This window comes from Arachis hypogaea, chromosome 10 (assembly GCF_003086295.3).
Source record: "Arachis hypogaea cultivar Tifrunner chromosome 10, arahy.Tifrunner.gnm2.J5K5, whole genome shotgun sequence".
Classification (NCBI taxonomy): domain Eukaryota; kingdom Viridiplantae; phylum Streptophyta; class Magnoliopsida; order Fabales; family Fabaceae; genus Arachis; species Arachis hypogaea.
Window position 1 is genome coordinate 80,246,821 of NC_092045.1, and position 24,509 is coordinate 80,271,329.

Genomic DNA, 24,509 nt, shown 5'->3' on the forward strand with positions numbered 1-24,509 from the left:
ATCAATACAAATTCAAAACTAAAATTTTTGTCAAAATCAATTTTTAGCATGATCAGAAACAGAGTTTTATCATAACATAATCATTTTAATTACAAGCAAATACACATAATCAGAATCTTTTAGCACAATCAAAATTTTTTTTACGTAATCATTGGGCAAAAATAAAACCAATTTATAAAAATTTTAATGTTTGTGAGGTTATAAATTATAATTTTTTTATGTCTTTAAAAATTATAAATTTATTGGAATGATTATGAAATTATATATATTGTTTAATATTTAATGGTTTATTATTAAAAAAATTAGAGGGTTTAATCTGCTAATTCGCTGTTAGATAAGAGCGAGAGAAGGAATTTGGGATTGTCTCACTAGGGGAGGCGAACTTTTGGCAGAACGAGACGGACTAATTCACTTGTCATCTCTAGATTTAGCTAACATGTGTCTTAAGAGCACATGATAAGTTTATCACTAATAAAAAATTTTAAATATTTTTATTTAATAAATATAAAATAGATGTATTAAAATTTTAAATTGTTTATATTTATAATAAAAAAATTATTTTATAATTTTAACATGTGCTTTACATTATAGATAAATCTTTAAATTATTTAAAAACAGATTCGTATATCATTAAAATTCATTCGCCAATGCATATTCAAAACCCAGTCCCTTCCTTTTTTCAATAAAAATTGATTACATTGATACTAAACAGGAATGACCTACCATATTAAGGGGAACACTTTTAAGGGAAAAAAATTGATTAATATTAATTTAAATGCAAGATATAAATATAAACATTTGAATTAATGTGAACAAAATATTTATCGTCTGACATTTTTTCTTAATTATGATTTGTCCCTAACATGCGTTGTTTACCAACCAAACCACCACTCATTCTGGCCCCATTACATAATTCATCCACAACTATTATTATTGGTATGCTCGTTTCAAAAAAAAATATATCATTGGTATGCTATAACATACATAAGTAATCATTTTAAAAATTTTATTTTTTTAAAAAAAAGTAATATAAATTTATTTCTTTATTAATAACAATTTATTAAATAAAAGAGAAAGGAAAAATAGGATTTAACAGCATATATTAAAGTCAATAATTGAAAAAAAATACAAAATTAAAGTTTTTAATATATTTATTATGTATTGATTAAAATGTTTTAAAACTTACTTATAATTATCTTAAAAAAGGTTATTAAAGATTGTTTTATATACAATTTAATTAAGTACCATATACATACTCTAGTACTTAGGACTTATTAGGAGCAATGAGAATGAGAATGAGAATGAGAATGATAGAATGTGTCTTGATAAAATATTGGCAACAAAACTAACAACTAAGCACAGGTAACTACACTCATTACGACTAAATTATTATAATAATTATTACAATTAATGACGGATTGAAACAAGGAAGAAGAAATCAATAATTTAATGCACACAAAGAAATGAAGAATGAACATCTAGAATACCAATATAATAAATAAAAAAATATTATGAAGAAGAATTGGGATACATATTACATGGACAAAAATTCAAAATATCTTTTAAAAATTTGAATAATTCGATCCTTTTATATTTATAAAATTGCATTTATTTATAGATATAGAATATATTAACAAACACACAAAAATATAAAATTGAGAATGACAAAATTTTTAGTGAAACGAATATCTGACAGAAATTTATCTGTCAAAGAGTGGATATGAGGATAATTTTGTATTTGCGGAGACGGGAATTTATTTATTATACGGGACGGAGGTGGAGATAGAGGTCCCCATCCTATAGAAACTCATTTAATCCCCATATATATGAAATGACCTAAACACACACCCACACACACATCACCACCGCCATTTGCCACCTTCTACCTCCTTACCACCCCGTCTGCAACCTCCTCTCCTCATCCCTTGAGGTCACTGACTCTTCCTCATCGCTCAATATGCCTATTCCCAATTGAAGAGAGTGTCGTCCTCGCCTCCTGATCCTACCAAAAATAGTGTAGTCGTCGCTGCCTCACCCAGTCAAAGAGAAGTCATTATTGCTGCCAACTCAACTGAAGTGAAGTTGTCATCGCTACCCCACCCCGTCGAAAAGAAGTCGTCGTCGTTGTCCACCCAACCGAAGTGAAGTCGTCGTCACTAACCCACATAGCCGAAGAGAAGTCGTCGCCGGACCAGACCCAGCCAAGGCAAAAGCGTTGCCATTTTCGTCGCGTCAGAGTCTCTTCGCCAGTAATTTAGCCTCTGATTTTCTAATTTCTTGGACTTTCTGTGATTTATGCTGATTTTTTAAATTTTTTATTATTTCTGAGATTTTATTTCTTTGAGTTATGTGATTCTTGTGGTTTTATAAATTTTGTTATTCTATTTATGTGATTTTTGAATTTTTTATTTTATTTCTTGATTCTTGGAATTTTCTATGATTTTTGCTAATTTATTTTTGTGATTTTTGGGATTTTTTGTTATTTCTGAGATTTTATTTCATTGATTTGCGTGATTTTTGTGACTTCTGTAATTCTATTTTTATAGTTTTTGTGATTTTCTGATTTTTGTAATTTTATTTATAGGATTTATTAATCTTTTTATTTCTACGATTCTATTTTTTTATTCTTGAGATTTTCTCTAATTGTTGCGATTTTATTTATGTGATTCTTGGGATTGCTGGGATTTTATTTTTTGTGATTCTTGGAATTTATGTGATTTTTGAGATATTATTGTTGATTTATTATATGATTTTAATTTTTAATTTTTTTTTACGTAGGATTCACACAAATCCAAATCTATTATAACTACCATTACATGATAAAAGAAGGCTTTTAGAATATAATGAATATGTTTAGTATTTGGATATGTTTAGTTATGTTATGAATGTTTGGTTGTTTGAATGGAGACAATATTTATTGGTAATTGTTATTTAAGTCTTTTGAAGATTGAAAATTATGTTTGTAATAACAATTTTCTTTTATTTTTTTCAAAATTTATTTTAATTTATTTTATTTTATTTTAAAAATCTTCATATATCCGCAGGTACCAAAGTCCTCGAGAGATTCGGGGTCTTCGTTACCTGCGGTGGGATGGGACGGGACAGGTAATGGGTACAGGAAGCGGGTGTATGTCTCCATTTCTATGGGGACCCGTTGCCATCCCTATACAAATTTGTGTTTGATAGATGAAATATGAATAAAGATATTGTGTCCAGAGAATTTACAGACATTAAATTAATGTGTTTTATATCTATTATGACAGAAAGGGACCCAGAAACATTAACAAGAGATAGAATTTATTTTTTATTTTTTATTATTTTTGTTAATTTTTTATAATTATATTTTTTTATTATTATGTTTTTTTCAAATTTTTTTAAGGAAAAAAATGAGAATAAATTAGACTTTCAAAATTTATTTTAGTTTATCACCAAATAAATTACAAGAATACTAATTTTTGTGTTTCTATCGTTTATGTCTTATTTTCAGTATCTTATCTTGTCCTGTTCTCAAAATCAAATACAGTTTAAGAACTTTTTTGGTTTTTCACGGTATTTTTCAATCAAATAGATAAAAAATTAATCTGTTATGAAACGGAATTTTATCTAAGGTGAATCGAAATTTTATCTAAAAATTTGTCGTTGGCTAATAAATTATTATATATATAAAATAGAATTTAAATCTCAATATTTATTTAAATAGACCAATAAACTAACTACCATATCCACAAAATGGTTTAAACTTAGAGACATCCTGATTTTGATGAAACGATGAGCACACATAACACATTATCAAATTCAAAAGAAAATATAAAAATAAAAAAGTAAAAGCACATAAAATAATTTTAAAGATTAAAGATTAAAATTTATAATTCAGTAATTTTTAGACACGCGTTAATTTGATAAAGAAATGATTATGAACTACCAAAAATCAGCTATTAATATTAGATATTAATATAAAATACATACTGAACTATAAAATTTATATTAAAAATAAATTAAATAATATATATTTATATATAAATATATAATAATTATTTTAGTAGTTAATTTTATTGTAAACATAGTATTTTTTTGCCAGGGCAATAGAACCACGTAAAATGGAGAATAATGAAAAAATTACAGTCAAAAGTCAAAACAGACATTTTAATTTTTGAGTTAGGTTTGACTCGGTTCAGTTCTCAACTGGGCCAAAGAGAACTTTAAGCTTCAAAATGTGATGTGCTTTGCTTTCGGTACCTCACTCGGAAGACGCCTCTCATAAACGAATATTCCTTGCTCACATATTATATATATATTTTTTCTCTATACACAAAACTTTCCTTTTCTTTCTCTAAGAGCCACTCATTCCCTTCATTTTCATTGCAACATTTTGCTGCTTACTAACTTCATTAGTTTATTCATCATCCAAAGCTTCAAGGTAATGACAGAAAAACCTTTTTGGGGGAGGGGGAAGTCAATTTTCATATAATATATGTGCTAATTCTTTTTCTTATTTTTTTCTTTTAAAGTTGATAATGGATGAACACATTGAGCAGCAGCGGCAACAGAAGATTGAAAGGAATGAGATGAAGAGAAAGAAAAAGTTGAAGAGATCATGTTGTTACTGTCCCTGCCATGCGGCTTCTTGCATGTTCAGAGGCATTGGAAGATGCATGTTTGTAACTTGCTATCCCTTTGTGCAGTGCATGGGTTTGGATGAACATAGACATCGCCACCATCACCATGGCAAGCACTTTGATTGGTGATCAAATTAAATTCAACATAATACCATCAAAATTCATCTTATTTCAATTGCTTTTCTTCACATCATTATATGATTCTTAATTTTTGCTTTTATACAGACCTAAATCAATGAATTCATAGTCTCTACATTTTTATATATATTTACACTTAGATTGAATTTATGTAAGAGTGATAGGGATGAAATGACTAGATAGATGGCTCTCACCACTTCTTTTTAATCTTTGATGTAAATAGCTTTACATCATTCCTTCAAATGAAGTATAAACAATTTGGAATTTTGCAACACTTGTTTTAAGGTATTTTTGTTGTAGCTCCTCTTTCAGCAATTCAACCATTCCTCTGTTATTTATTACAAAAATGTGTTGATAGAAAATTATGGCAGGGGAAGGCATTTCCTAACTTGACTTTGAGTCTTTTCAAAATTTTAAGGCATAAAAGTAACTTCCTCCAAATCAAGCAGATCACAAAATTTAAAAAAATAGAAAAGAAGTACAATTCTCAGGCAAAGAAATTGTTATATATAGGTAGGTTAATACAAGAGACTACACAGGATCTTCAAAACAATGATAATCATTCCTACACCTTAGCTAACCTAATTAGACAGTAACAAAATTCTAGTTAAGTCCTAATTCCTAATGCGAGGGATTTTAGCATCATAGCCATAGATTTTTCCCTTTTTAGTACATTTGCTTATATTATCTTTGAAAAAACTACAAGTTTACCTAATTCATTAACTGACATGTCAGTTTTTTCACATCAGATTGTTTGAGGGGCTTTAACATGAACATTTGAGCTCCTTCTTCCAAACACCTGCATCAAAACAGAGCAGAACATCCACCATTAAGATATTTACTGGTTATATATTAATAAATAGAGATTTTTGATATTTAGTGTTGATGAGAATTACTGGTTAATCCGTGTTGGTATGTTCTCCGATGACATGATCACTACCGGAACCTCCTTCATGCTAGATGATTCCTATTTCCAAAGAAAAATAACATATTGTAATGATTAATCTATACTTACATATAATGAGAACATCTAAATCAGTATATCTATATCTATATCTATTCTTATATGGTGACATAGTTATTAAATTTAACCGGGTTAAGTGGCAGCAAGACGTTAGTAATAATGATGATGATGCCATATCACATTTTCAAAGAATGCATACATGTGTTAGAATTTAAGGGCCTAAGTATGTACCAAAGCAACAACACTAAGTACCTTGATTTTCTTAAGTAGCTCATAGCCTGTCATCCCTGGCATGCAATAGTCTGTGATAACCAAATTAACTTTGGACCTCTACAAAGCAGAAATTAATCCAACTATTAGCCCCTCTAAGCAGCTATGTAACATGCAATCAGAGCTACAAAGCTTTGAATTTTGATTCATAATCAGGTAAAGAGAGAAGAAAACTTACTCCATTCATGGCGTTCTGCTCACTATCGGTCAAGCCCAAGAACTCCAATGCCCTTGGCCCATTTTCTGCAGTTGTAACTGAGAACACAACCCCAACAACTCATGAGTGAGCCAAAAAAGCCCATCCAAAATTGCATCCATTGTCTATGTTCTGGTCATTGTAATTTATTTTTATAGTCGAGATTGAATTATCTACATCCCACTATACTATTATTAGAATAAAATCGTTAAGAACCAATTTTTTTTATCAATATTTGTTACTAACTTCCTCAGTCTAACTTGGCTGAAGGCCTATGAAAAAAGTAGAGTCTCCAAGTCAAAAACTCATTCTCAAAACTTAAAACTCCAAATCACTAAATAAGAGACCAAGATAATTACTTCATTGACAACACTTTATAATTAAAAGTCTTATACCCTTGATTTATTATAATTTTCTTTCTACCAAAAAGCTTGAATGTATTAATTTGTTTATCAAAATAGAATATTATTATAGAGGAAGCTTACATTAATTGTCCCAAATAAATAAATAAATAGGCATAGTTAAGGTGAAGCAAAAAGTATTCTTTTTGTATGAGTAAGAAAAACGTGTAAAAGTAGTTAGTTTGAAAAAAGCAAAATGAAGGGACAGAATGGTAGAAAGAAAGGTATGTATACCTTTGCAAGAAGAGTTCCTAAGGAGCTTCTCAACGAGCTTGCGATCAATGAGGTTATCATCAACAGCAAGAACATGTGGGGTAGCAGCATTTTCCATGACCCAATTTGAAGAAGACCATGAGGAAGAAGATGAACCAGTAGAAGCCATGCTTGTATGTGGTGTGGTGTTGTTATTACACACAAAGAACTAGACTATTAAAAAGGGATTATTATTAGGTGGATACTACAATGAAGATGGCAAAAATATCTTCTCATGAAGATGCTTTGGTTAAAAGTGTGGTTTATTTATTTAGCCACACTTTAAACAAAAACAACACTTTTATAAATATCAAAATCTAACCATACAATCCATCATCCAAAGGTCAAAAAGAAATATACTCATATGAAGACAATTATTATTGTGTGACAAGACCTATGCATAAATGAAGAGAGGAAAGTCACAAGTCACAAGAGTTGTATGAAGGTAGTATATATATACGTAGAGTGGAGAGTAAATGCAATATGAATTTGGAAGGTGGTTGGTGGGCGAGGAATTTTAGAACAGAGAGAAGAGAGAGATTGAGAGAAAGAGAATCAAGGAGTCACAGATATATCGTGATCCTTTTCGGGGTATCTGTGGATTTGATTCAGTCCCCCCACAATCACCAACCTCACACTGCACCACCTTCTATTCAAAACCAAAATCTTAATACTGCACTCTCTCTCTCTTTTCATTTAAAGCTTCTCTCTCTTTCTTTTCCATCTATCTCTTTGACGGGATTTCAGCATCACCCTCTCCGAACAAGATCTCCCATTCATATGGTTTCTTCAAAACAATCAGATAATTATACCATGAATGATGAATACATAATCTCGTTTCTTTTCTTTGGTGTCTATATATAGGTTGATTTGTAGCAATTAATTAGTTATTATTAGTGTTTTTAATTGTATAAAATTATATTTAATAGTATAGAATTATTCATTTTTTTATACTATAAAATTATATTTAATAATATAGAATTATATTTAAAGATTTTCTCTCTTTTTTAGTGCTGGCCTCTAGATTTTCTCATCTCATTTTATTATATAGACTACAGCAACACATTTATAAGTTTTTCCTATTTACAAGGACATAATTTTTTAAAAAAAAATATTAAAACGTTAGAATTTATCTAACATATTTTAAAAGAAAAATATGCTAAATTTATTAATTCAAATTTTATAAAAAATGATGATGTATGTGACACAGATATAGGACACAACGTCGATATACGAATTTTAAAATTTTATAAGACACGGAGATATGCATATATATATAAAGTATTTTTTAGATAAATTATAATAATATTTTAATTATATAAAGTATCTAAAGTATTTTAATAAATAATAATATATACTATTTTTAAATTTATTTCAACAATATATATTAAGAATAAGGCTGACACGTGATGGTATCTAGGTGTGTTCAACTGTGTTCGAAAATTTTTTTATTTTTTGTTAAGACATAGTTGAATATAACAGACACATATTTTTTATCTAAAATATGTCCGACACGCAAATATCTATGCTTTGTAGATAAAAAATATATAATTTAAATTTTTAATATATTTATTTTATATTTATTAAAATAAAAAATTTAAAATCTTTTATTGACAATAACTTTAGTATATATATTTTGTCGCTTATTACTTAAATTAAAAGTCTCATTTTTTTCAAATTATTACACTATTAATACCAAGAAGAAAATTTTAAATTTTACGTAAAATAAAAAAAATAAATTAAATATGTAAAATATAAAATCATAATAAGATTTAAATTATAAAATTTTTAGACCTAGTATAAATTTTGTAAAATCGAATGATTTTAAAATTATAATATTAAAATATTATAAAAGTTAAATCGAGATTCTAATTACCAATGTTGTAAAAATTGGATCGGGTCGACCGGTTCGACCGAAAAACTGATGAATCGAACCCTAAATTGGTCCGGTCTGCTAATTAAACCGAACAAGAAAGCGAACCGGTATGAACTGGTTAAATTCGGAATGAACCGGTAAAAATCGGTCAAATTCGATAAAATTGGTCCAACCGAATCGAAAATTAAAATTTTTAAAATGGGTGGGGTTGGATTTGAAACCCCTATTCTCAATGAAAAAGAAGCAAGTCACAACCACCAGACTGTCACAATTCTAATTAATATGTTTACAAATTATTATATATATAGATATTTTTTATCAAATATATTTACTTCTATTTAATTTATTTTAATTTTAGTTATAAACTCATTTATTTTAAAATTAATTATATTTTTATTTAACAATAATTATAAATTTACTTATTTTTTCTTTTCATAAGTATATAATATCTATTAATATTATTTTTTAATAAATACTTGTAGTATATAATAGTATAATAGATATAAATTTATTAATAAATTATTAAAATTTGAAAATAATTATTATTTTAATATAAAAACAAAATAAAATATTTATGATAGAGTAAAATTAACAAAATACTTATTATTTCTATTTCATATTATTTTAGAATAGCTGAATATTCTTAAAATATTAGTAAAAATATGTATTTTAAATTTTAACATTAAATTTTTTACTATTTTTTATTTTTTATTTATATAGGTCCGGGTTAACCGATTTAACCAGTGACCCACCGGTTGAACCAATAATCCAATAATTTAATAACTTGACTGGTTTGATCACCGATTTGGTTCTGACAACTATGCTAATTACTATTATTAAAATTTAAAATAGTTGATTTTTAAGAAAAATAATTATGATGGGTTGACTATGTAAAAAAATTTATACAATTATTTAATCAAATTTATGAGTTTAAAACATTTTTAAGTAATGAATGTGAAAAATTAATTTTTTTATAATTATAATGTTAGGTAGTTAATTTTCTTAAGTCATTATTAACTAACATTTTAAAATGGGGGAATACCCATTTCGGTTCCGATCAATTTTTATGAAAGACTACAAGGTTTTTAGAAACAAAAATATCTTTTTTTTGCCATTAACTTTTAATTTGATGAAACTGATTAGTCTATTTGTCGATCTCTCTTGAGTTAACGATATGTGTCTATGTAAAACATTAATAAGTTGATCTGTCCATTAAATGCCAATTAGGATCGACGAATTTTTTTTCGTTAAAAGACTCCTTGTATTTAAGGACAATTGTGAGAGCGTTTAAAATTCTTTTCTCTATTTTTTGTTATCTTTTTCATATACATTAACTAAATTTGTTAGGTAAAAATTGAGAAAATATTAGTGATTTTAAATTTTTATTTATAAAAATTAAATAAAGAATATACATATTAATAAGAATGTTGCTAATTGTTATTATTATCAGTCTTATTTATTTGTTATTAGTTATTTTAAAATATTAAAATTTGAATATTTGACAGTGATATATAAGTGAATAATTAACATAAATATTCTTATTTGTTGTATCTATTAAATAAAATATTATGTCAACCTTCTTGTTATCTATTATAAAATAAAATATACACTTCTTTTAATAATAATGAGTTTATGTGAATTATAATGATTAATTTAAATTGAGTACACTTAAAATTTATTAACATAATCCTAATAATATAATATTTTAACAATTTTTTTAAACAACAATAAAAAGATTAAAAAATATATCATCCGTCCAATTTTATAAGTAAAAAAAATACAAATATTTTTTAGTTCTTACATAATAAAATTTAGTCAATGTATATAAAAAAGATAACAAAAAAAAAACTTTAAAGAACCCTTAACAATTATTTCTAAAAAACAATAAGGCTCTAACAAAAAAAAAAATTATTAATCCTAGTCGATATTTAACAGATGAATCAGTAATTTAACGTGTTATATTTAGACATGTTCCGTTGACCCAAAAAAAATATTAACGAAGAGGTTAATTAGTTTTATGAAGATGAAGTTTAAGGATCGGAATGAAATTTTTTTTATTAGGGTCTCATTATCTTTTAAAATAATTGGTAGAAGTCATTTAGAATATATTCTCTTTTAAAATTATTTTGATTATCTTACATTATTTTAAATTCTAAATCATAAATTTTTAATAAAAAAATTTAAATTATAAATTTAAATTTTAAAATTAATTAATATTAACGAACTAAAAGTTAAGTTTTTATATTTTTAAATTAAATTATTTGGTTTCTAAGAGCAATTCCAATGCAATCAATTTTGGATATCACTTTTGATCATAATTAAAATAATTTAATATTAAAGTTTGTATTAAATATTATTTTTGAAATGATATTAGTAGGAATAAAGAAAGACCGTATTATTTTCAAGAAAGATTATTGATATGCTACTACTTGTATAATCCATCAAATTCATTAAATAAACACTATAATATTGTTATTATAACATTGTTATTGTAACGTTACAACAAAAACTCATGATCCAATTTTATTTTTTTTATTGTTTTCATATTAATTTAATAGAAAAATAATAGATCCAAATCCGTTTAATATAAATTCTTTTTTCAATTATTTATAAAATTTTATTTTTTTCCAATATTCTTAATTTTATATCTACAAAATTCTTTTTTTTCTAATTTTTGATATAATTAAAAAACTAAATAAAATTTAAATTAAAATAAAATTAAATATTAGAATGACAAATTTCATATTAAATTTAAAATTAAATTTTATAATATATAATTTTACAAGTAACAGCTTATAAAATCTAAAATAAAATAAAACTAAAACAAAGCATCGAAAATGCTCTAAATTGTGGTCAACACGATTTTAGGCCATTATAATGCGCATGCGTAATAAAGCTACAGTGCGTGATACAACCACGTTATTGTAACGTCAACATGTATACTACTATTTGACTCTGAAAAATTTAAATTTTTGACAAAATAATTATTGAAAAATATACTATGAACTTTAAAAATAATTTCGGTAAAACTCTGATAAATATAAATATAAATTTTACATTTTTTGTATATAAAACTTTTGTAATTATAGATACTGTTTCGGCCCGACTCAATTAGCGAGGTGGGTTTGGATACCTAGGAATTGATTCGCTGGATTCTCCAACCCACCAACTCCCCTTTTCTCCTTTTGTCTCGCCATAACACTTGGACAGTTGGAAAGGAAATTTTTAGGAAGGAGGATTTACCCACGTGGGACCCACTCGAGTACAGATTATATAAGGGGAGGACCCTACCCCTCCCCAGAGGTAGGTCACCTATCCTAATCCTAATAGCCGCCTCTTGTACGGAGACTAACTTGAGCGTTGGAGTCCTTGCAGGTGGCTCCTCCCCCCACTCCACGCCAACCTAATTGGTTACTTCCAATTACGTAAATTAATAGTTCAAACCGCACTCAAAGGTAGGGCATTTTCCATTTTAATAGGAACTTCTAAATTCATAATTACAGATGAATATAGAAGAGCTTCATTTTTTTGAATCCCTATCGAAATTGACCGTAGCATGACAAATTTGGATAACTATATTTATAGTGGGTTTCTAGATAATTCGTTAACATCCAATATCTAGTATCACATATACATGTATAGCTCGAAGGAACCTCATCCGCCTCACTTCCGGAGCCCATACAAATCCAGCTTCCAGCAACCCCCTGAACCTCAACACTCACTGGACCCGAACCGTTCCGGACATGAGCTACCGAACATTGGCGTCGTTTGTGGGAAACCTAGCGTGAATGGATTTCCTGTTGGACCCGATGGACAAGCACAAGGAGGAGGGAACCCGCTTGATGAGTAGGTTAGCCTCCGTGGCATCCTCCCGTGGGCACACGAGAACACGTTCTCGTAGATATGACCTGCCCTCCAACTCTCATGAGATACGCCCGTTCGGGGGTACGGGTGACGATAATGCTAGAATCATGCAGGAATTACGCCTCCGGGTGCAAAACCTTGAAAGAGAGTTAGCAGCAAACGACCGTTACTGTTCTATCCCGAGTCTCTCCCGCACCCGATCTCCTCCAAGGAATTCGGATACTTGGGGCAGAAGCCCTCGAAGAGATAAAAGGCACCGAACAAATTCTCGGTCCCAGACAACCCAAGCGGGTCGGAAGGACACGAGGAGACCCACAGAGATAGACCGAGAAGACGACGAGAATCCATCATCATGGAAGCTACCCCTTTCCACTCCTCCATCCTCAAAGTCCGGCTACCAAAACATTTTAACAAGCCGACGGACATGAGGTATGACAGCACCTAGGACCCCTAGGAACACTTGACAGCGAGGCCAAGATGAACTTGGAAGGTGTCGGTGACGCAATGAGGTGCCGATCTTTCCCAGTAACGTTAGTAGACCCTGCGATCCGGTGGTTCAACGCACTTCTGCAAGGGTCTATTACGGCCTTTTCAGATATAAGTCACAGTTTCCTGGCATAGTTTACCATGCGCATCGCTAAGGCCAAACACCCGATCAACCTTCTAGGCATCACCCAGAGAAACGGGAAACCGACCTGGAAATTTCTGGATAGGTTCAATGACGAATGCCTGGAAATCGATGGCTTGATCGACTCGGTAGCCAGTTTGTGCTTGACGAATGGTTTGCTAAACGAAGACTTCAGGAAACACCTCACCACTAAACCCGTCTGAACCATGCAAGAGATCCAGAACGTGGCAAGAGAGTACATCAACGATGAGGAGGTTAGCCAGGTTGTGGCAGCCAACAAACGGTAGCCGACTAACCTACCTACTCGTTAGCCTGGATACATGGAAAGACTAAGAGAGGCCCCCAAGGTAGGGGCACCAGCAAAACAATTTAAGCCGTTTCCTCGGGTGGGGAAATTCACAAACTACACTCCCTCACGGCCCCTATCGTGGAAGTGTTCCAACAAATTACGGACAAGGGGATCCTATTGAAGCCTCGGCAACTGAAAGACAGGACAGGTGGGAACAAGAGCTTGTACTGCGACTATCAAAAAGGTTATAGCCCCAAGACGCAAGACTACTTTGACCTAAAGGATGCCTTGGAGCAATCCATTCGCGAGGGGAAGCTGACTGAGTTCTCCCAATTCATAAGGGAGCCGAGAAGAAAGGAACGCGAGCGATCCAAGGAAGATCGCAGCCGGGTTGTGAAACCAAAACAAACGCCGACTAAGAACGCTGAAAACGCCCCTACGGTAGTTGTCAACATCGTGATCGGGCGAGATGCGCCCCCCAAGTCCAAGTCGGCAATAAAAAAGGACGCCAAGGTCTTAGCCGTGTCATCAGAAAGCCACAGGACTCAATCTGAGGAGCCCCAAGGATATCCTTTGGCCCCGAGGATCAATGGCTTCGCGAGCTTCCGGAAAACCCACACATGGTGATCACGACAAGAATCGGGACGGATTCTTATTGACACTGGCGCTAACTCAAATATTATGTTCAGAAATGTGTTTGATGCCCTGGGACTCAGAGAAACCAACCTCAAGACCCATTAACAAGGGGTCATAGGGCTTGGGGACAACTACATAAAACCCGATAGGGTAACTACCCTTCCGGTCTGTATAGGGTCAGGTGAAAGAAAGAGGTCAGTGATGGCAGAGTTTGTTGTCTTGAGAGACTCCACATCCTATAACGTCATCATGAGAAGGAAGACAATCAATGAGTTCTCGGCGGTAATATATACCAAGTTTTTGGCCATGAAGTATGTGACGGATGCCGAAACCATCGGTTCCGTCAAAGGAGACCTAGAGACTTCCACCGCATGAGACACACCAGTCTTTCCCTGAGGAAGAAGTCAAAGGAGATATCCGGGGTCTTCCTAGCCAATCTGGATGCAAGAATAGACGATAGACCAAGGCCAAAGCCCCAAGGGGACTTAGAAAACTTTTGAGTTAGGAACACAAAGGAAAAGTTCACTTTCGTGAACAAAAACCTCCCCCAAAACCTAAAAAGACCTCTCATGGAAGCTATCAGAGCAAACGGCGACCTTTTCACTTGGACCCCGCCGACATGCCAGGGGTGGACCCCGAGTTCATGTCTCACCGGCTCGCCGTAAAACCGAAAGCTAAGCCCATAGTGCAGCAAAGGAGAAAAATGTCGCAAGAAAGGGCTAATGAGGTAGCCAAACAAACGGCCAGCCTCTTAGACGCCGGGTTCATCAGGGAACTTGAGTATCTGATTTCGCTGTCGAACGTCATGCTCGTCAAGAAAGCCAACGAGAAGTGGAGGATGTGTGTCGATTACTCAGATCTTAACAAAGCCTGTCCAAAAGACTCTTCCCCCTTCCAAACATTGATGCCCTGATCGATGCAGCAGTGGGATACTGATTCTTAAGCTTCATGGACGCATACTCTGGGTATAACCAAATACCCATGCATCAACCTCATAAGGAGAAGACGGCGTTTATAACGCCCACTGATACTTACTGTTACAAAGGGATGCCGTTCAGACTAAAAAATGTTGGAGCAACCTACCAGAGGCTAATGAACAAGGTTTTTAGCGACTTTATCGATAGATCGGTTGAAGTTTATGTCGATGACATTTTGGTAAAAAATAGCGAGCCTAGTAACCTGATCGGAGACTTGGAGACCGTCTTCGAGTCTCCCTGTAAGCATAACATGAGACTCAACCCCCTCAAGTACGCTTTTGCCATGGAGGCCGAGAAGTTCTTGGTTTCATGATAACACAGAGGGGAGTAGAGGCTAACCCGGACAAGTGTGAAGCCATCTTACAAATGACGAGCCCAGGGAACGTAAAGTATGTGCAAAGGTTGGCTGGGAGGCTCACTGCCTTATCCCATTTCCTCGGCGCCTCAGCAGCGAAGGCCCTCCCTTTCTTCAATTTGATGAAAAAGGGAATAGCTTTTGAATGGAACCCGGCCTGTGAAGAGGCATTCAGTCATTTCAAAAGGGAATTATTGGCGCCCCCTGTCCTTGGCAAGCTAAAAGAAGGGGATACATTATTTTTGTACTTGGCAGTAACAGACCAAGCTCTGGCGACTGTTCTCATCCGAGAAGAGGATAAGATTCAACACCCGGTGAACTTCATCAGCAAGGCACTCCAAGGAGCGGAGCTAAGATACACCAAGTTTGAGAAACTGGTATATGCTTTACTAAACTCAACACGGAGGTTAAGGTAATACTTCCAAGGACACCGATAACCGTCAGGACCGATCAAGCCATTACCAAGTGTTACAGAAACCCGACCTGGCAGGCTGCATGACGACATGGGCGGTTGAGCTATCTCAATACAACTTACACTACAGGCCCAGGCACACGATCAAGGCCTAGGCTATGGCAGACTTCCTGGTCAAGGTAGTTGGTGATGCTCCCGAGAACACGAGCACACGGTGGAAGCTCCATGTTGATAGAGCTTCAAACCAAGTGTTCAGAGGGGCAGGAATAATCCTCGAAAGCTCGGCTGGGATGACTTACGAACAATCAGTCAAGTTTAATTTTTTGGTTTCCAGCAACCAGGAGGAATACGAAGCCTTGATAGGGGGTTTGCTCTTAGCCAAGGAGGTCGGAGCATCACAAGTAGAGGTCAACAGTGATTCTCAAATCGTTACCTCCCAAGTCAACGGGACCTATCAAGCCAGGGATTCCTTGTTCCAAAAGTACTTGGAGAAGGTTAAAAAGTTGTGCAGAGACTTTGAGGAGGTCACGATCCAACATGTGTCTAAAGGGAGGAATGCAAGAACTGATCTCCTATCGAAGTTGGTGAGCACAAAGCCAGGAATGGAAAACCGATCCTTGATTCAGGGGTTGATAAAGGAGCCGTCGGTAACCTTATATGTGACACAAGCGATGAACCATCCCTCATGAATTGATTCGATCCTCCACTTCTTGGAGAACGGCAATCTCCCAGACAATGAGAAGGACACCAGAACAGTGAAACGAGAGGTGGCCAAGTACGTAGCAATACAAGGCTAATTGTACAAACGAGGGCTTAATCAACCCCTATTGAAGTGCCTACGACCCGATCAGACGGACTACTTCCTGAGCGAAGTCCATGAAGGATGTTGTGGCCACCATATTGGAGGAAAGGCATTAGCCAAGAAGCTCGTTAGAGCCGGTTACTATTGGCCTTCAATGATGACGGACGAACAAGAATTCGTGAGAAAGTGTAGGAGGAGCCAAGAGAATGCTAATTTTGACAAGTCCCCAGCGATGGAGTTGATCTCAATGCTAACGTCCTGACCTTTCACTCAATGGGGAGTCGACCTCCTGGGCCCATTTCCAGTTGGTCCCGGGTAGGTTAAGTACCTAATTGTGGCCATTGATAACTATACAAAGTCGATCGAGGCGGAACCATTGGCCAGTATATCGTCGGCGAACTATCGGAAGTTCATATGGAGACAAGTGGTCTTCAGGTTCGGAATCCCTGACGTCGTCATTTTAGACAATGGAACACAGTTCATGGACAAGAGGTTTAAGGAGTTCCTCTCAGGGCTGGGGATCAAGCAGAAATTCTCCTCAGTCGAACACCTACAGAGCGATGGCCAAGTGGAAGCTTTAAACAAGGTCATCCTCCACGCCCTGAAGACATGACTAGACCAGAAAAAGGGCTCCTGGTTAGACGAGCTTTCCTCGGTCCTATCATCGTATAGGACTACGCCGCAATCTTCTACCGGGAAAATGCCGTTCTGGCTTACCTACGGGATCGACGCGGTAATTCCAGTCGAAATCGGAGAACCGAGCCCGAGGCTGCTTCTCAGAGGCGTTAAAGAAATGGTGGAAAAAGATCTAATTGATGAAACCAGAGAGATGGCCCATTTGACAGAAACTGCATTAAAGCAAAGGGTAGCTTTAAGGTACAACGCTAGAGTGCTGAAAAGGAGTTTTGAACCAGACGACCTGGTGCTTCGAAGAAACGACATCGGGTTACCGACCCCAGGAGAAGGAAAGTTAGTAGCTAATTGGGAAGGCCCGTACAGGATAAGAGAGGTACTCGGCAAGGGGCCTACAATCTGAAACGCCTGAACGGGAGCAAAGTACCAAGGACATGGAACGCAATAAACTTAAGAAATTCCACTCTTGAAGGGCGACCCAGCGAATTAACGATTTTTCCCTTTTCTCGTTCATTACCATTGGTTATCTTGTCATGCTGCTTGTCATCTTGTTATCTCGTTTCATTATAAATACCATGAACATTGGCAATCATTTCATTATAAATACCATATACGCTATGTCATTTCGCTTGTTTTAAGAATTACATGTATCATTATTTTTCTTACCGCGGCTAGTCGGGACTGATCACCCCAGAAGCCTCAGTCAATGCAAAAAACAGCACGTGCAAAATCCATGGCCTACCGGCCAAACGATAAAGCTAGAAAATAGAAGGCTTTAAATATTTTTCAAAGGTAACTAGTCGGCCTAAGAACAATAGAAAGCAAGTCACGATAAGTATCACAGAATAAGGGCATCGCATCGGCCCAACAAGATAAAAGTACTACAAAACAAGGGCATCGCATCGGCCCAACAAGTTAAAACAACAAAATTACAAAAAGATACTGAGATAAAAATTACTGAGGAGTTCCTGATTTCTTGTATAGGGCAGGAACGGCTTAGAGGATGGAAAGAAAGCATGCAAAAGTGGAAGGAACACAAGAAATTAAGAATTGAGAAGTTGGAGCCGATGTGTACGCATGGATGACGTGTACGTGTGACCGGTGCAGCAGGCAAGCAACGCGTACGCGTGACCCAAAATTCGTTCAGTGATGCGTACGCGTGGCTGACGCGTACGCGTGACGAGCGTCACATGCCTCAGTTACGAGAAAACGCTGGGGGCGATTTTTGGGCTGTTTTTGGCCCACTTCAAGCCCGGAAAGAAAGATTAGAGGTTGCAGAGTGGGACGAATCAGGGGATCAATCATTCACTTTTCATTCATTCAAATTTTTAGGTTTTAGATGTAGGATCCTAAAGAGAGAGGCTCTCTTTTCTCTCTAAGTTTAGGGTTTCATCTTCCAAATTCTCCTTAGGTTTAGGTTTCAATCTTATTTTAATTTAGTTTTCTCTTACTTTTATTTGTTCTAGCACTTTAGTTATCTACTTCTATCATTGATTCCTTTATTTTACCAATTTAGTTTATAAATTCTTCTTGTTAGATTCAATTTGAGGCATTTCATGTTTATTGCTTCTTTCTTCATTTGTTGTTATTGATTCCTTGCAATTGTTAGTCTTAGATTTTACATTCTCTTGTTACTTTTCTATGCTTTTATTTTGTGCCTTCTAAGTGTTTGATAAAATGCTTGGTTGGATTTTAAAATAGATTTTTATGTTCTTGACTTGGATTGATTAATTAGAGACTCTTGAGTTATCAAAATTCTTTTGTTGATTGGTGAATGAAAGTTGCTAGTTAGCTTGAGCCTCACTCTTAAGTTCACAAGTTCTAGTCGAAGACTAGATTTAGTGAGGCTCAAGCCAACTAGCAACTTTCAAGCCAACTAGCATAAGGATATTGTGATATTGTCTTTAAAGCTTAAGCTACTTTGCTTTTTGCAACTGTACTTAATAGTCCCTTAATGAATTGAGATTATATGAGCAAGTGCTCATTTCAAATGATTGAAATGATATAAATGCAATATTTTTCTCATGATCATAATTAACCGCTTTTGTTATTTCACTCTTAGGAGTGGGAGATTAGTTCTATCCTCAAGATAAATATCCTATTAGTAATAAAGTTCAGGCTGTTTGTAGTAAAGATGCATTGTGTTCCATCATCTTCAATCTCTTTGTCGTTCATGTCATTGTGCTGGCTATGATGCTCTGTTTCTCTCAGTCTATGCACTTCCATGGCTACATCTTCCAACGGAGTCTAGGTATGATTTGTACATTCTTTGTTCTGATTCTTTGTTTATTATGATTTTTAAATTTTTCAAGTCTTAGAATTTTTATTTATTGAATTCTGTTTGTAAATTGTGTTTACTTGTTGAAACTTGTAAATTTTTTGTTCTAGTTCTTTAGGATTTTTTTAGTTTTGTTTGTAAATTCTTTTTATTTGCTCAAATTTGTTGTTATATAATTAAATATTTTTCCTCAAGTTTCAAAATTAGCTGTTTAATATGCATGAACTATATATTAATGTTTAAACAATTTTTTTAAAAGATTTAAAATTTAAGTTTATCATTGGTTAAATTCGCCGGTAGTTATTAATTTAATTATTAATTAATAATATATTACTGTCGGATTTATCGAAAAAAAATCTAACGGTAAAAGTTACTAGCAAAAATATTTCAATGGTAATTAGTGGCAGACGAAAAAATCTGTCAATAAATAATTACTAGTGAGGTTTATATTGTAGGATTTATATTGTAGGATTTATAATCTGTCAATGTTTTTTGTAGTGATTATAATTTAGTCATGCTACACATCCATATAATTTTTCATCCAAGTCCATCCAAGTTGGTCCAATATAAAAAAAATCCAATACCATTAAATGAGCGTGTATACACGTGCCCAGAGCATCGAAACGTTAACATATTCATTCGCGCTTTGAATATGAAATAACGTTCCTTCTTCAACATTGAAATCGCTACTGGAGAACTTCAAATCTCTCTCAAAATCTCTCAAACTTCACTCGTGTTCTCTGCGAAAACCGCTACTGGAAAAGAATCGCGAGAAAATTTTGAAAAGAAGAAAAAAGCGAACAAAAACAAAAACAGAGACTACAAAAGGTATAATAAAAACTATTGTTCATTTAAAATCTTGCAATCTCGTATTTCTCTTAGTTGAATTTTAGGTTTACTAAATTGAGTTACTTCATTTAGTAGATTAACTTAATCTGATTCCATTTTTTGGCGTAACTAGGGCATAGGAATGGAAATGTGTTCTTATTTTCTTTCTGTTCAATGGAGTTGCTCATTTTCATTCATTTGATTGTTAGTGTGTTTAGTTGAGTCCTTTTGCATGCAAAAATGAATTACTTGATGATTGAATGTTTATCACGTTTTATTCAGCATATGATTGGTGTTCGGTTCACTGGTGTTTGTCATTTGATTCACCTGATTGTTATGTATTCAGTTGAGTTCTTTTGCACGCAGAAAATTTTTTCTTGATGATTGAATGTTTATCAAGTTTTATTCAGCACATGAATGGTGTTCGGTTCAGTTGAGTTGACCATTTTGATTCACTTGATTAAAATATGTATGATTGTGCTTGTCAGTGTATTAAGTGAAGTATTGACCAATTTTTTTTTGCTTCAGGCTTGAATATGGTCCAAATATTCTGTTGCACAAACTGAACAAAATCAGAGGCCAAGTGATTCGGGCATCTGAAGAAATAAGACTCCTAAAGCCATCTACTGCCCTCTTTAACCCTGATTACAAATTCACATATAGATAGTAAATATGATATATTTTGTTTGATTGGTTGTAATTAACACTATTTTGTTTAACTTGTTTAAAAAATCAAACAATGTATATATGTGAATTTTAATGTAAATGTTATTGAAAAATTAATGTTAATGTATATATCTGATTCAAGATGGATTAATCTTTGTCCTATTGGTCTGAGATGTTAATATATATATATCTGTTGAAACTGTCTGGCTGCTGTTTTGTTCCAGGTTGACAGTGAATGAAATCAGGGTATTTATCAAACATTAAGAGTCCCAAAAAAATAAATGAACCGAAATTAATACACAGGGTGAACTGAAAAAGTGCATATATCAATATAGCAAACAGATAATTTTAAAAAAATGTTGCTATCAGTATTTAGTTCAGAAACTCCTGAACTCTTTGGAATAATTTTTGTGGAACTTTTCGGCTTCTTCTAATGTCTTAAAAATCATCCCGACCTTTGGGACAAATTGTTCATCCACAACACACCTGGATGGTCTGCAAAATGAATCGAACATGTTATTATGGTGAAACAATTGTATAGTACTAAATGAATGGAACATTATCCATTATATAAATTCAAATTCAAACAGTTTTCTGCATAATAAACCCAATATGTCATTATGGTGAAACAATTGTATAGTACTAAACGAATGAAACATTATCCATCATATAAAATCAAATTCAAACAGCTTTTTGCATAATGAACCGAACACGTTAGTAAGGTGAAACAACGGTATAGTACTAAATGAACAGAACATTATCCATCATATAAAATCAAATTCAAACAGCTTTCTGTAGAATGAACCGAACACATACGTTATTATGGTGAAACAATTGTATAGTACTAAATGAACGAAACATTATCCATTATATAAATTCAAAACACCTGTATGTACAATTGAGAGATTATCAATTCAATTCAATTCGGAACACATGCGTACATTCAATTCAATTCAATTTAACAATTGTATTCCATTCAATTCGATTAAAAAAAATCTAAACCTTGTCCGCTTGATTCGTTTCAAAAGAATAATCCAAAATGCTCTCATTCAATTGATTCGAAGTTGAATTATTCATTGTTTTGATAGAATATTAAAATCTGAAAACGAAGAAGATAAATCCACAAAATCGAAGAAGAATAGGAAGAAGGAAAAAAGAAGAACGATGAGTAGCAGAGATTACATATCCAAAAGTTACAATGCAAATCGTTAACCTTAAAGAAGAGAAGGTTGTTTACGTTGAAAAAGAGGTTTACATAAATCTGTTACATTGATAAAAGGGAGAAGTGGACGCGTGTATTTTCCGTAACTTGAGGAAAGAGGAAAAGACACGTTAACAAAAAAGTGCTTAGATAACTTGGATAAATTTTTTATATGGACGTGGAGTATTATTGTTATTAATTTATTTGGCTGTTACTAAACTCGACGAAATTAACTATATTATTTTCATCGTATTAAAAAAAAAAGTGCCCAAATCATTTCTCAATGAAAATTCTAACTCTGCCAAAAGTCAACTCAAATATATAGTAGACTCAGAATATCCATGATCATGAGTTGGAGAAACAAACAAAACTTGGAAGAAAGTACCTGAAATGAAATAAGATGACGATGCAATAAGGGGTTGATACTATTACAAATTACAATCTCAAAGGATGTAATATACGTATAAAATAATAATTTTCTATACATTTCCATGTAATATATATACTTTGTCGTTTCATTTTAAGCACTATTTTGACTAGGGCTACTTTGATCTGATTGGATTGCACTGGTAAGTAGCTTAGCTAAATCAATCTTTTTTCTGGGACATTTCGATATGATTTACTCGCATTTTATATTTCCCTATATCAATAGAATCTGACCAAAATAGAAAAAGATCGTATCTCCATGCTGCTTCTGCCAACTGTATACAATCTATCATATCAAAGTTAAAGTTTCGTTTTGAGAAGGAACTTTACTTGAGTTTATAAGTGAATCCTGTTAGGCTATCAATGCGTTTTTTTTCTTCTCAAACTAATATATTTTATAAGAGAAAAGCTTGGGATCAATAATACCAGCACTTTCAACACTATACAAATACTCTATTTGTGCATTTGGATTTTCTTTTGACATCAATAAATTTATTGGTTAACTATATTAACTAAAACAGTATAAAATAAGATATTTTTATGCATAAATTTTCTATTAATGTGCATGCAGATTTTATATAATATAAATATAAATTATACTATATTTATGTATGCACAGATCAATAAATATAGAAAATTTGATGTGTTAATTAGTTATTGGCTAAAATTTATTAAATTTCTAAAATTTCTCTTATAGTTATTTGTAGGTCAAAATTTATTACGTTATGACTGATTTAATACAAATTATATCTACTATTATGCCATTATGTTTCTTTCCCAAGTCAAATTAAGCTTAGGACTAAATTTTCATTCTTAAAGAGAATTTCCTCTGAGAGAAGAAAATTTGGCTATGGCAAAAGATAATTCAAACATGCTAATTGTTAGGTATCTAAAAGAAGAGAATACTATATAACTTTTTTAAATAAAATCTATGATTTTAAGTAGCATGAACCATTGAACATTTGACTGCCCTAGATGATGTAAAGGGTCAAAAAGAGTCATTGGAAAACTTAATTTGACTTGGGAGAGAACACCTTTGCCTATGGCTCATGGTTCCACACTCCAATCTTATCAGAATGGTAAACCGGGGTGGAGTGTGAATATAGCATTCTTTCTGTACACTGCATTCTGTGTGACTGTGACAGTGGTTGAGGTCACTCAAGGATTTTCATCTTATCTAAATTAACATTTGTTTTTCTTTGGAATCTTCAATGTTGAGGTATGCAAAATCTCGCAAGATGATCTCATTTGTTTCTATATCTGGAAAGACAAAAAAATTAGATATCAAAAGAAAACAGCTATGTATATAGTTTGGAGTGACATTTTCATGACACAAAGAAAAGACACGGTCCAAGCTGAAATAATATAGCTGAAGCCTAGAAAACACTAAGGTAAGGTAAGGTGCAGTTGCACTGCAAAATATATAAATGACAGAGATTCGCCAAACACAGCCCTATGACGCGGAAAGAAATGTCATTCATTCGCAATCAAAGATTCACTTTTGTTTCTCAACTTACCAACAATGTCATCACCAGATACTGTACCAAAGTCTTCAGATTCTATTCTTATTATGACATAAATACAATCATCAAATATTTTAGTAAGTTATTTTTCTATTCTTCTTGAAATTTTAATACAAAATAAATTTTCATGTTGACAAGGATGTATTCATTCACATTGTATGCTACATGGAATTTTTGAGAAAAAAATAGCATTAATAATTTAACAATAATATCGCTTCTAGTAGGAATATCATCACACTAAGGACTTCTACTACCAACATATGGGTGGATTATTTCTG

General features: G+C 32.9%; 1 protein-coding gene and 1 long non-coding RNA gene across 2 annotated transcripts; one reads left to right on the forward strand and one right to left on the reverse strand.

Annotated features, from left to right (window-relative positions):
• The first annotated feature begins 4,508 nt into the window (after nt 1-4,508).
• LOC140175858 (uncharacterized) lies at nt 4,509-5,801 on the forward strand. Its single transcript, XR_011866676.1, has 2 exons — nt 4,509-4,741; nt 5,504-5,801. It is a non-coding gene; the product is annotated as an uncharacterized lncRNA (long non-coding RNA).
• Nucleotides 5,239-7,612, reverse strand: LOC112715784 (two-component response regulator ARR17). Its single transcript, XM_025767605.3, has 5 exons — nt 6,820-7,612; nt 6,167-6,243; nt 5,971-6,048; nt 5,651-5,721; nt 5,239-5,553 (listed from the first exon to the last, which is right to left on the reverse strand). Exons 1-5 carry the CDS (start codon nt 6,965-6,967, stop codon nt 5,466-5,468), a joined length of 462 nt encoding a protein of 153 aa, XP_025623390.1. The 5' UTR covers nt 6,968-7,612; the 3' UTR covers nt 5,239-5,465.
• Nucleotides 7,613-24,509: the final 16,897 nt, after the last annotated feature.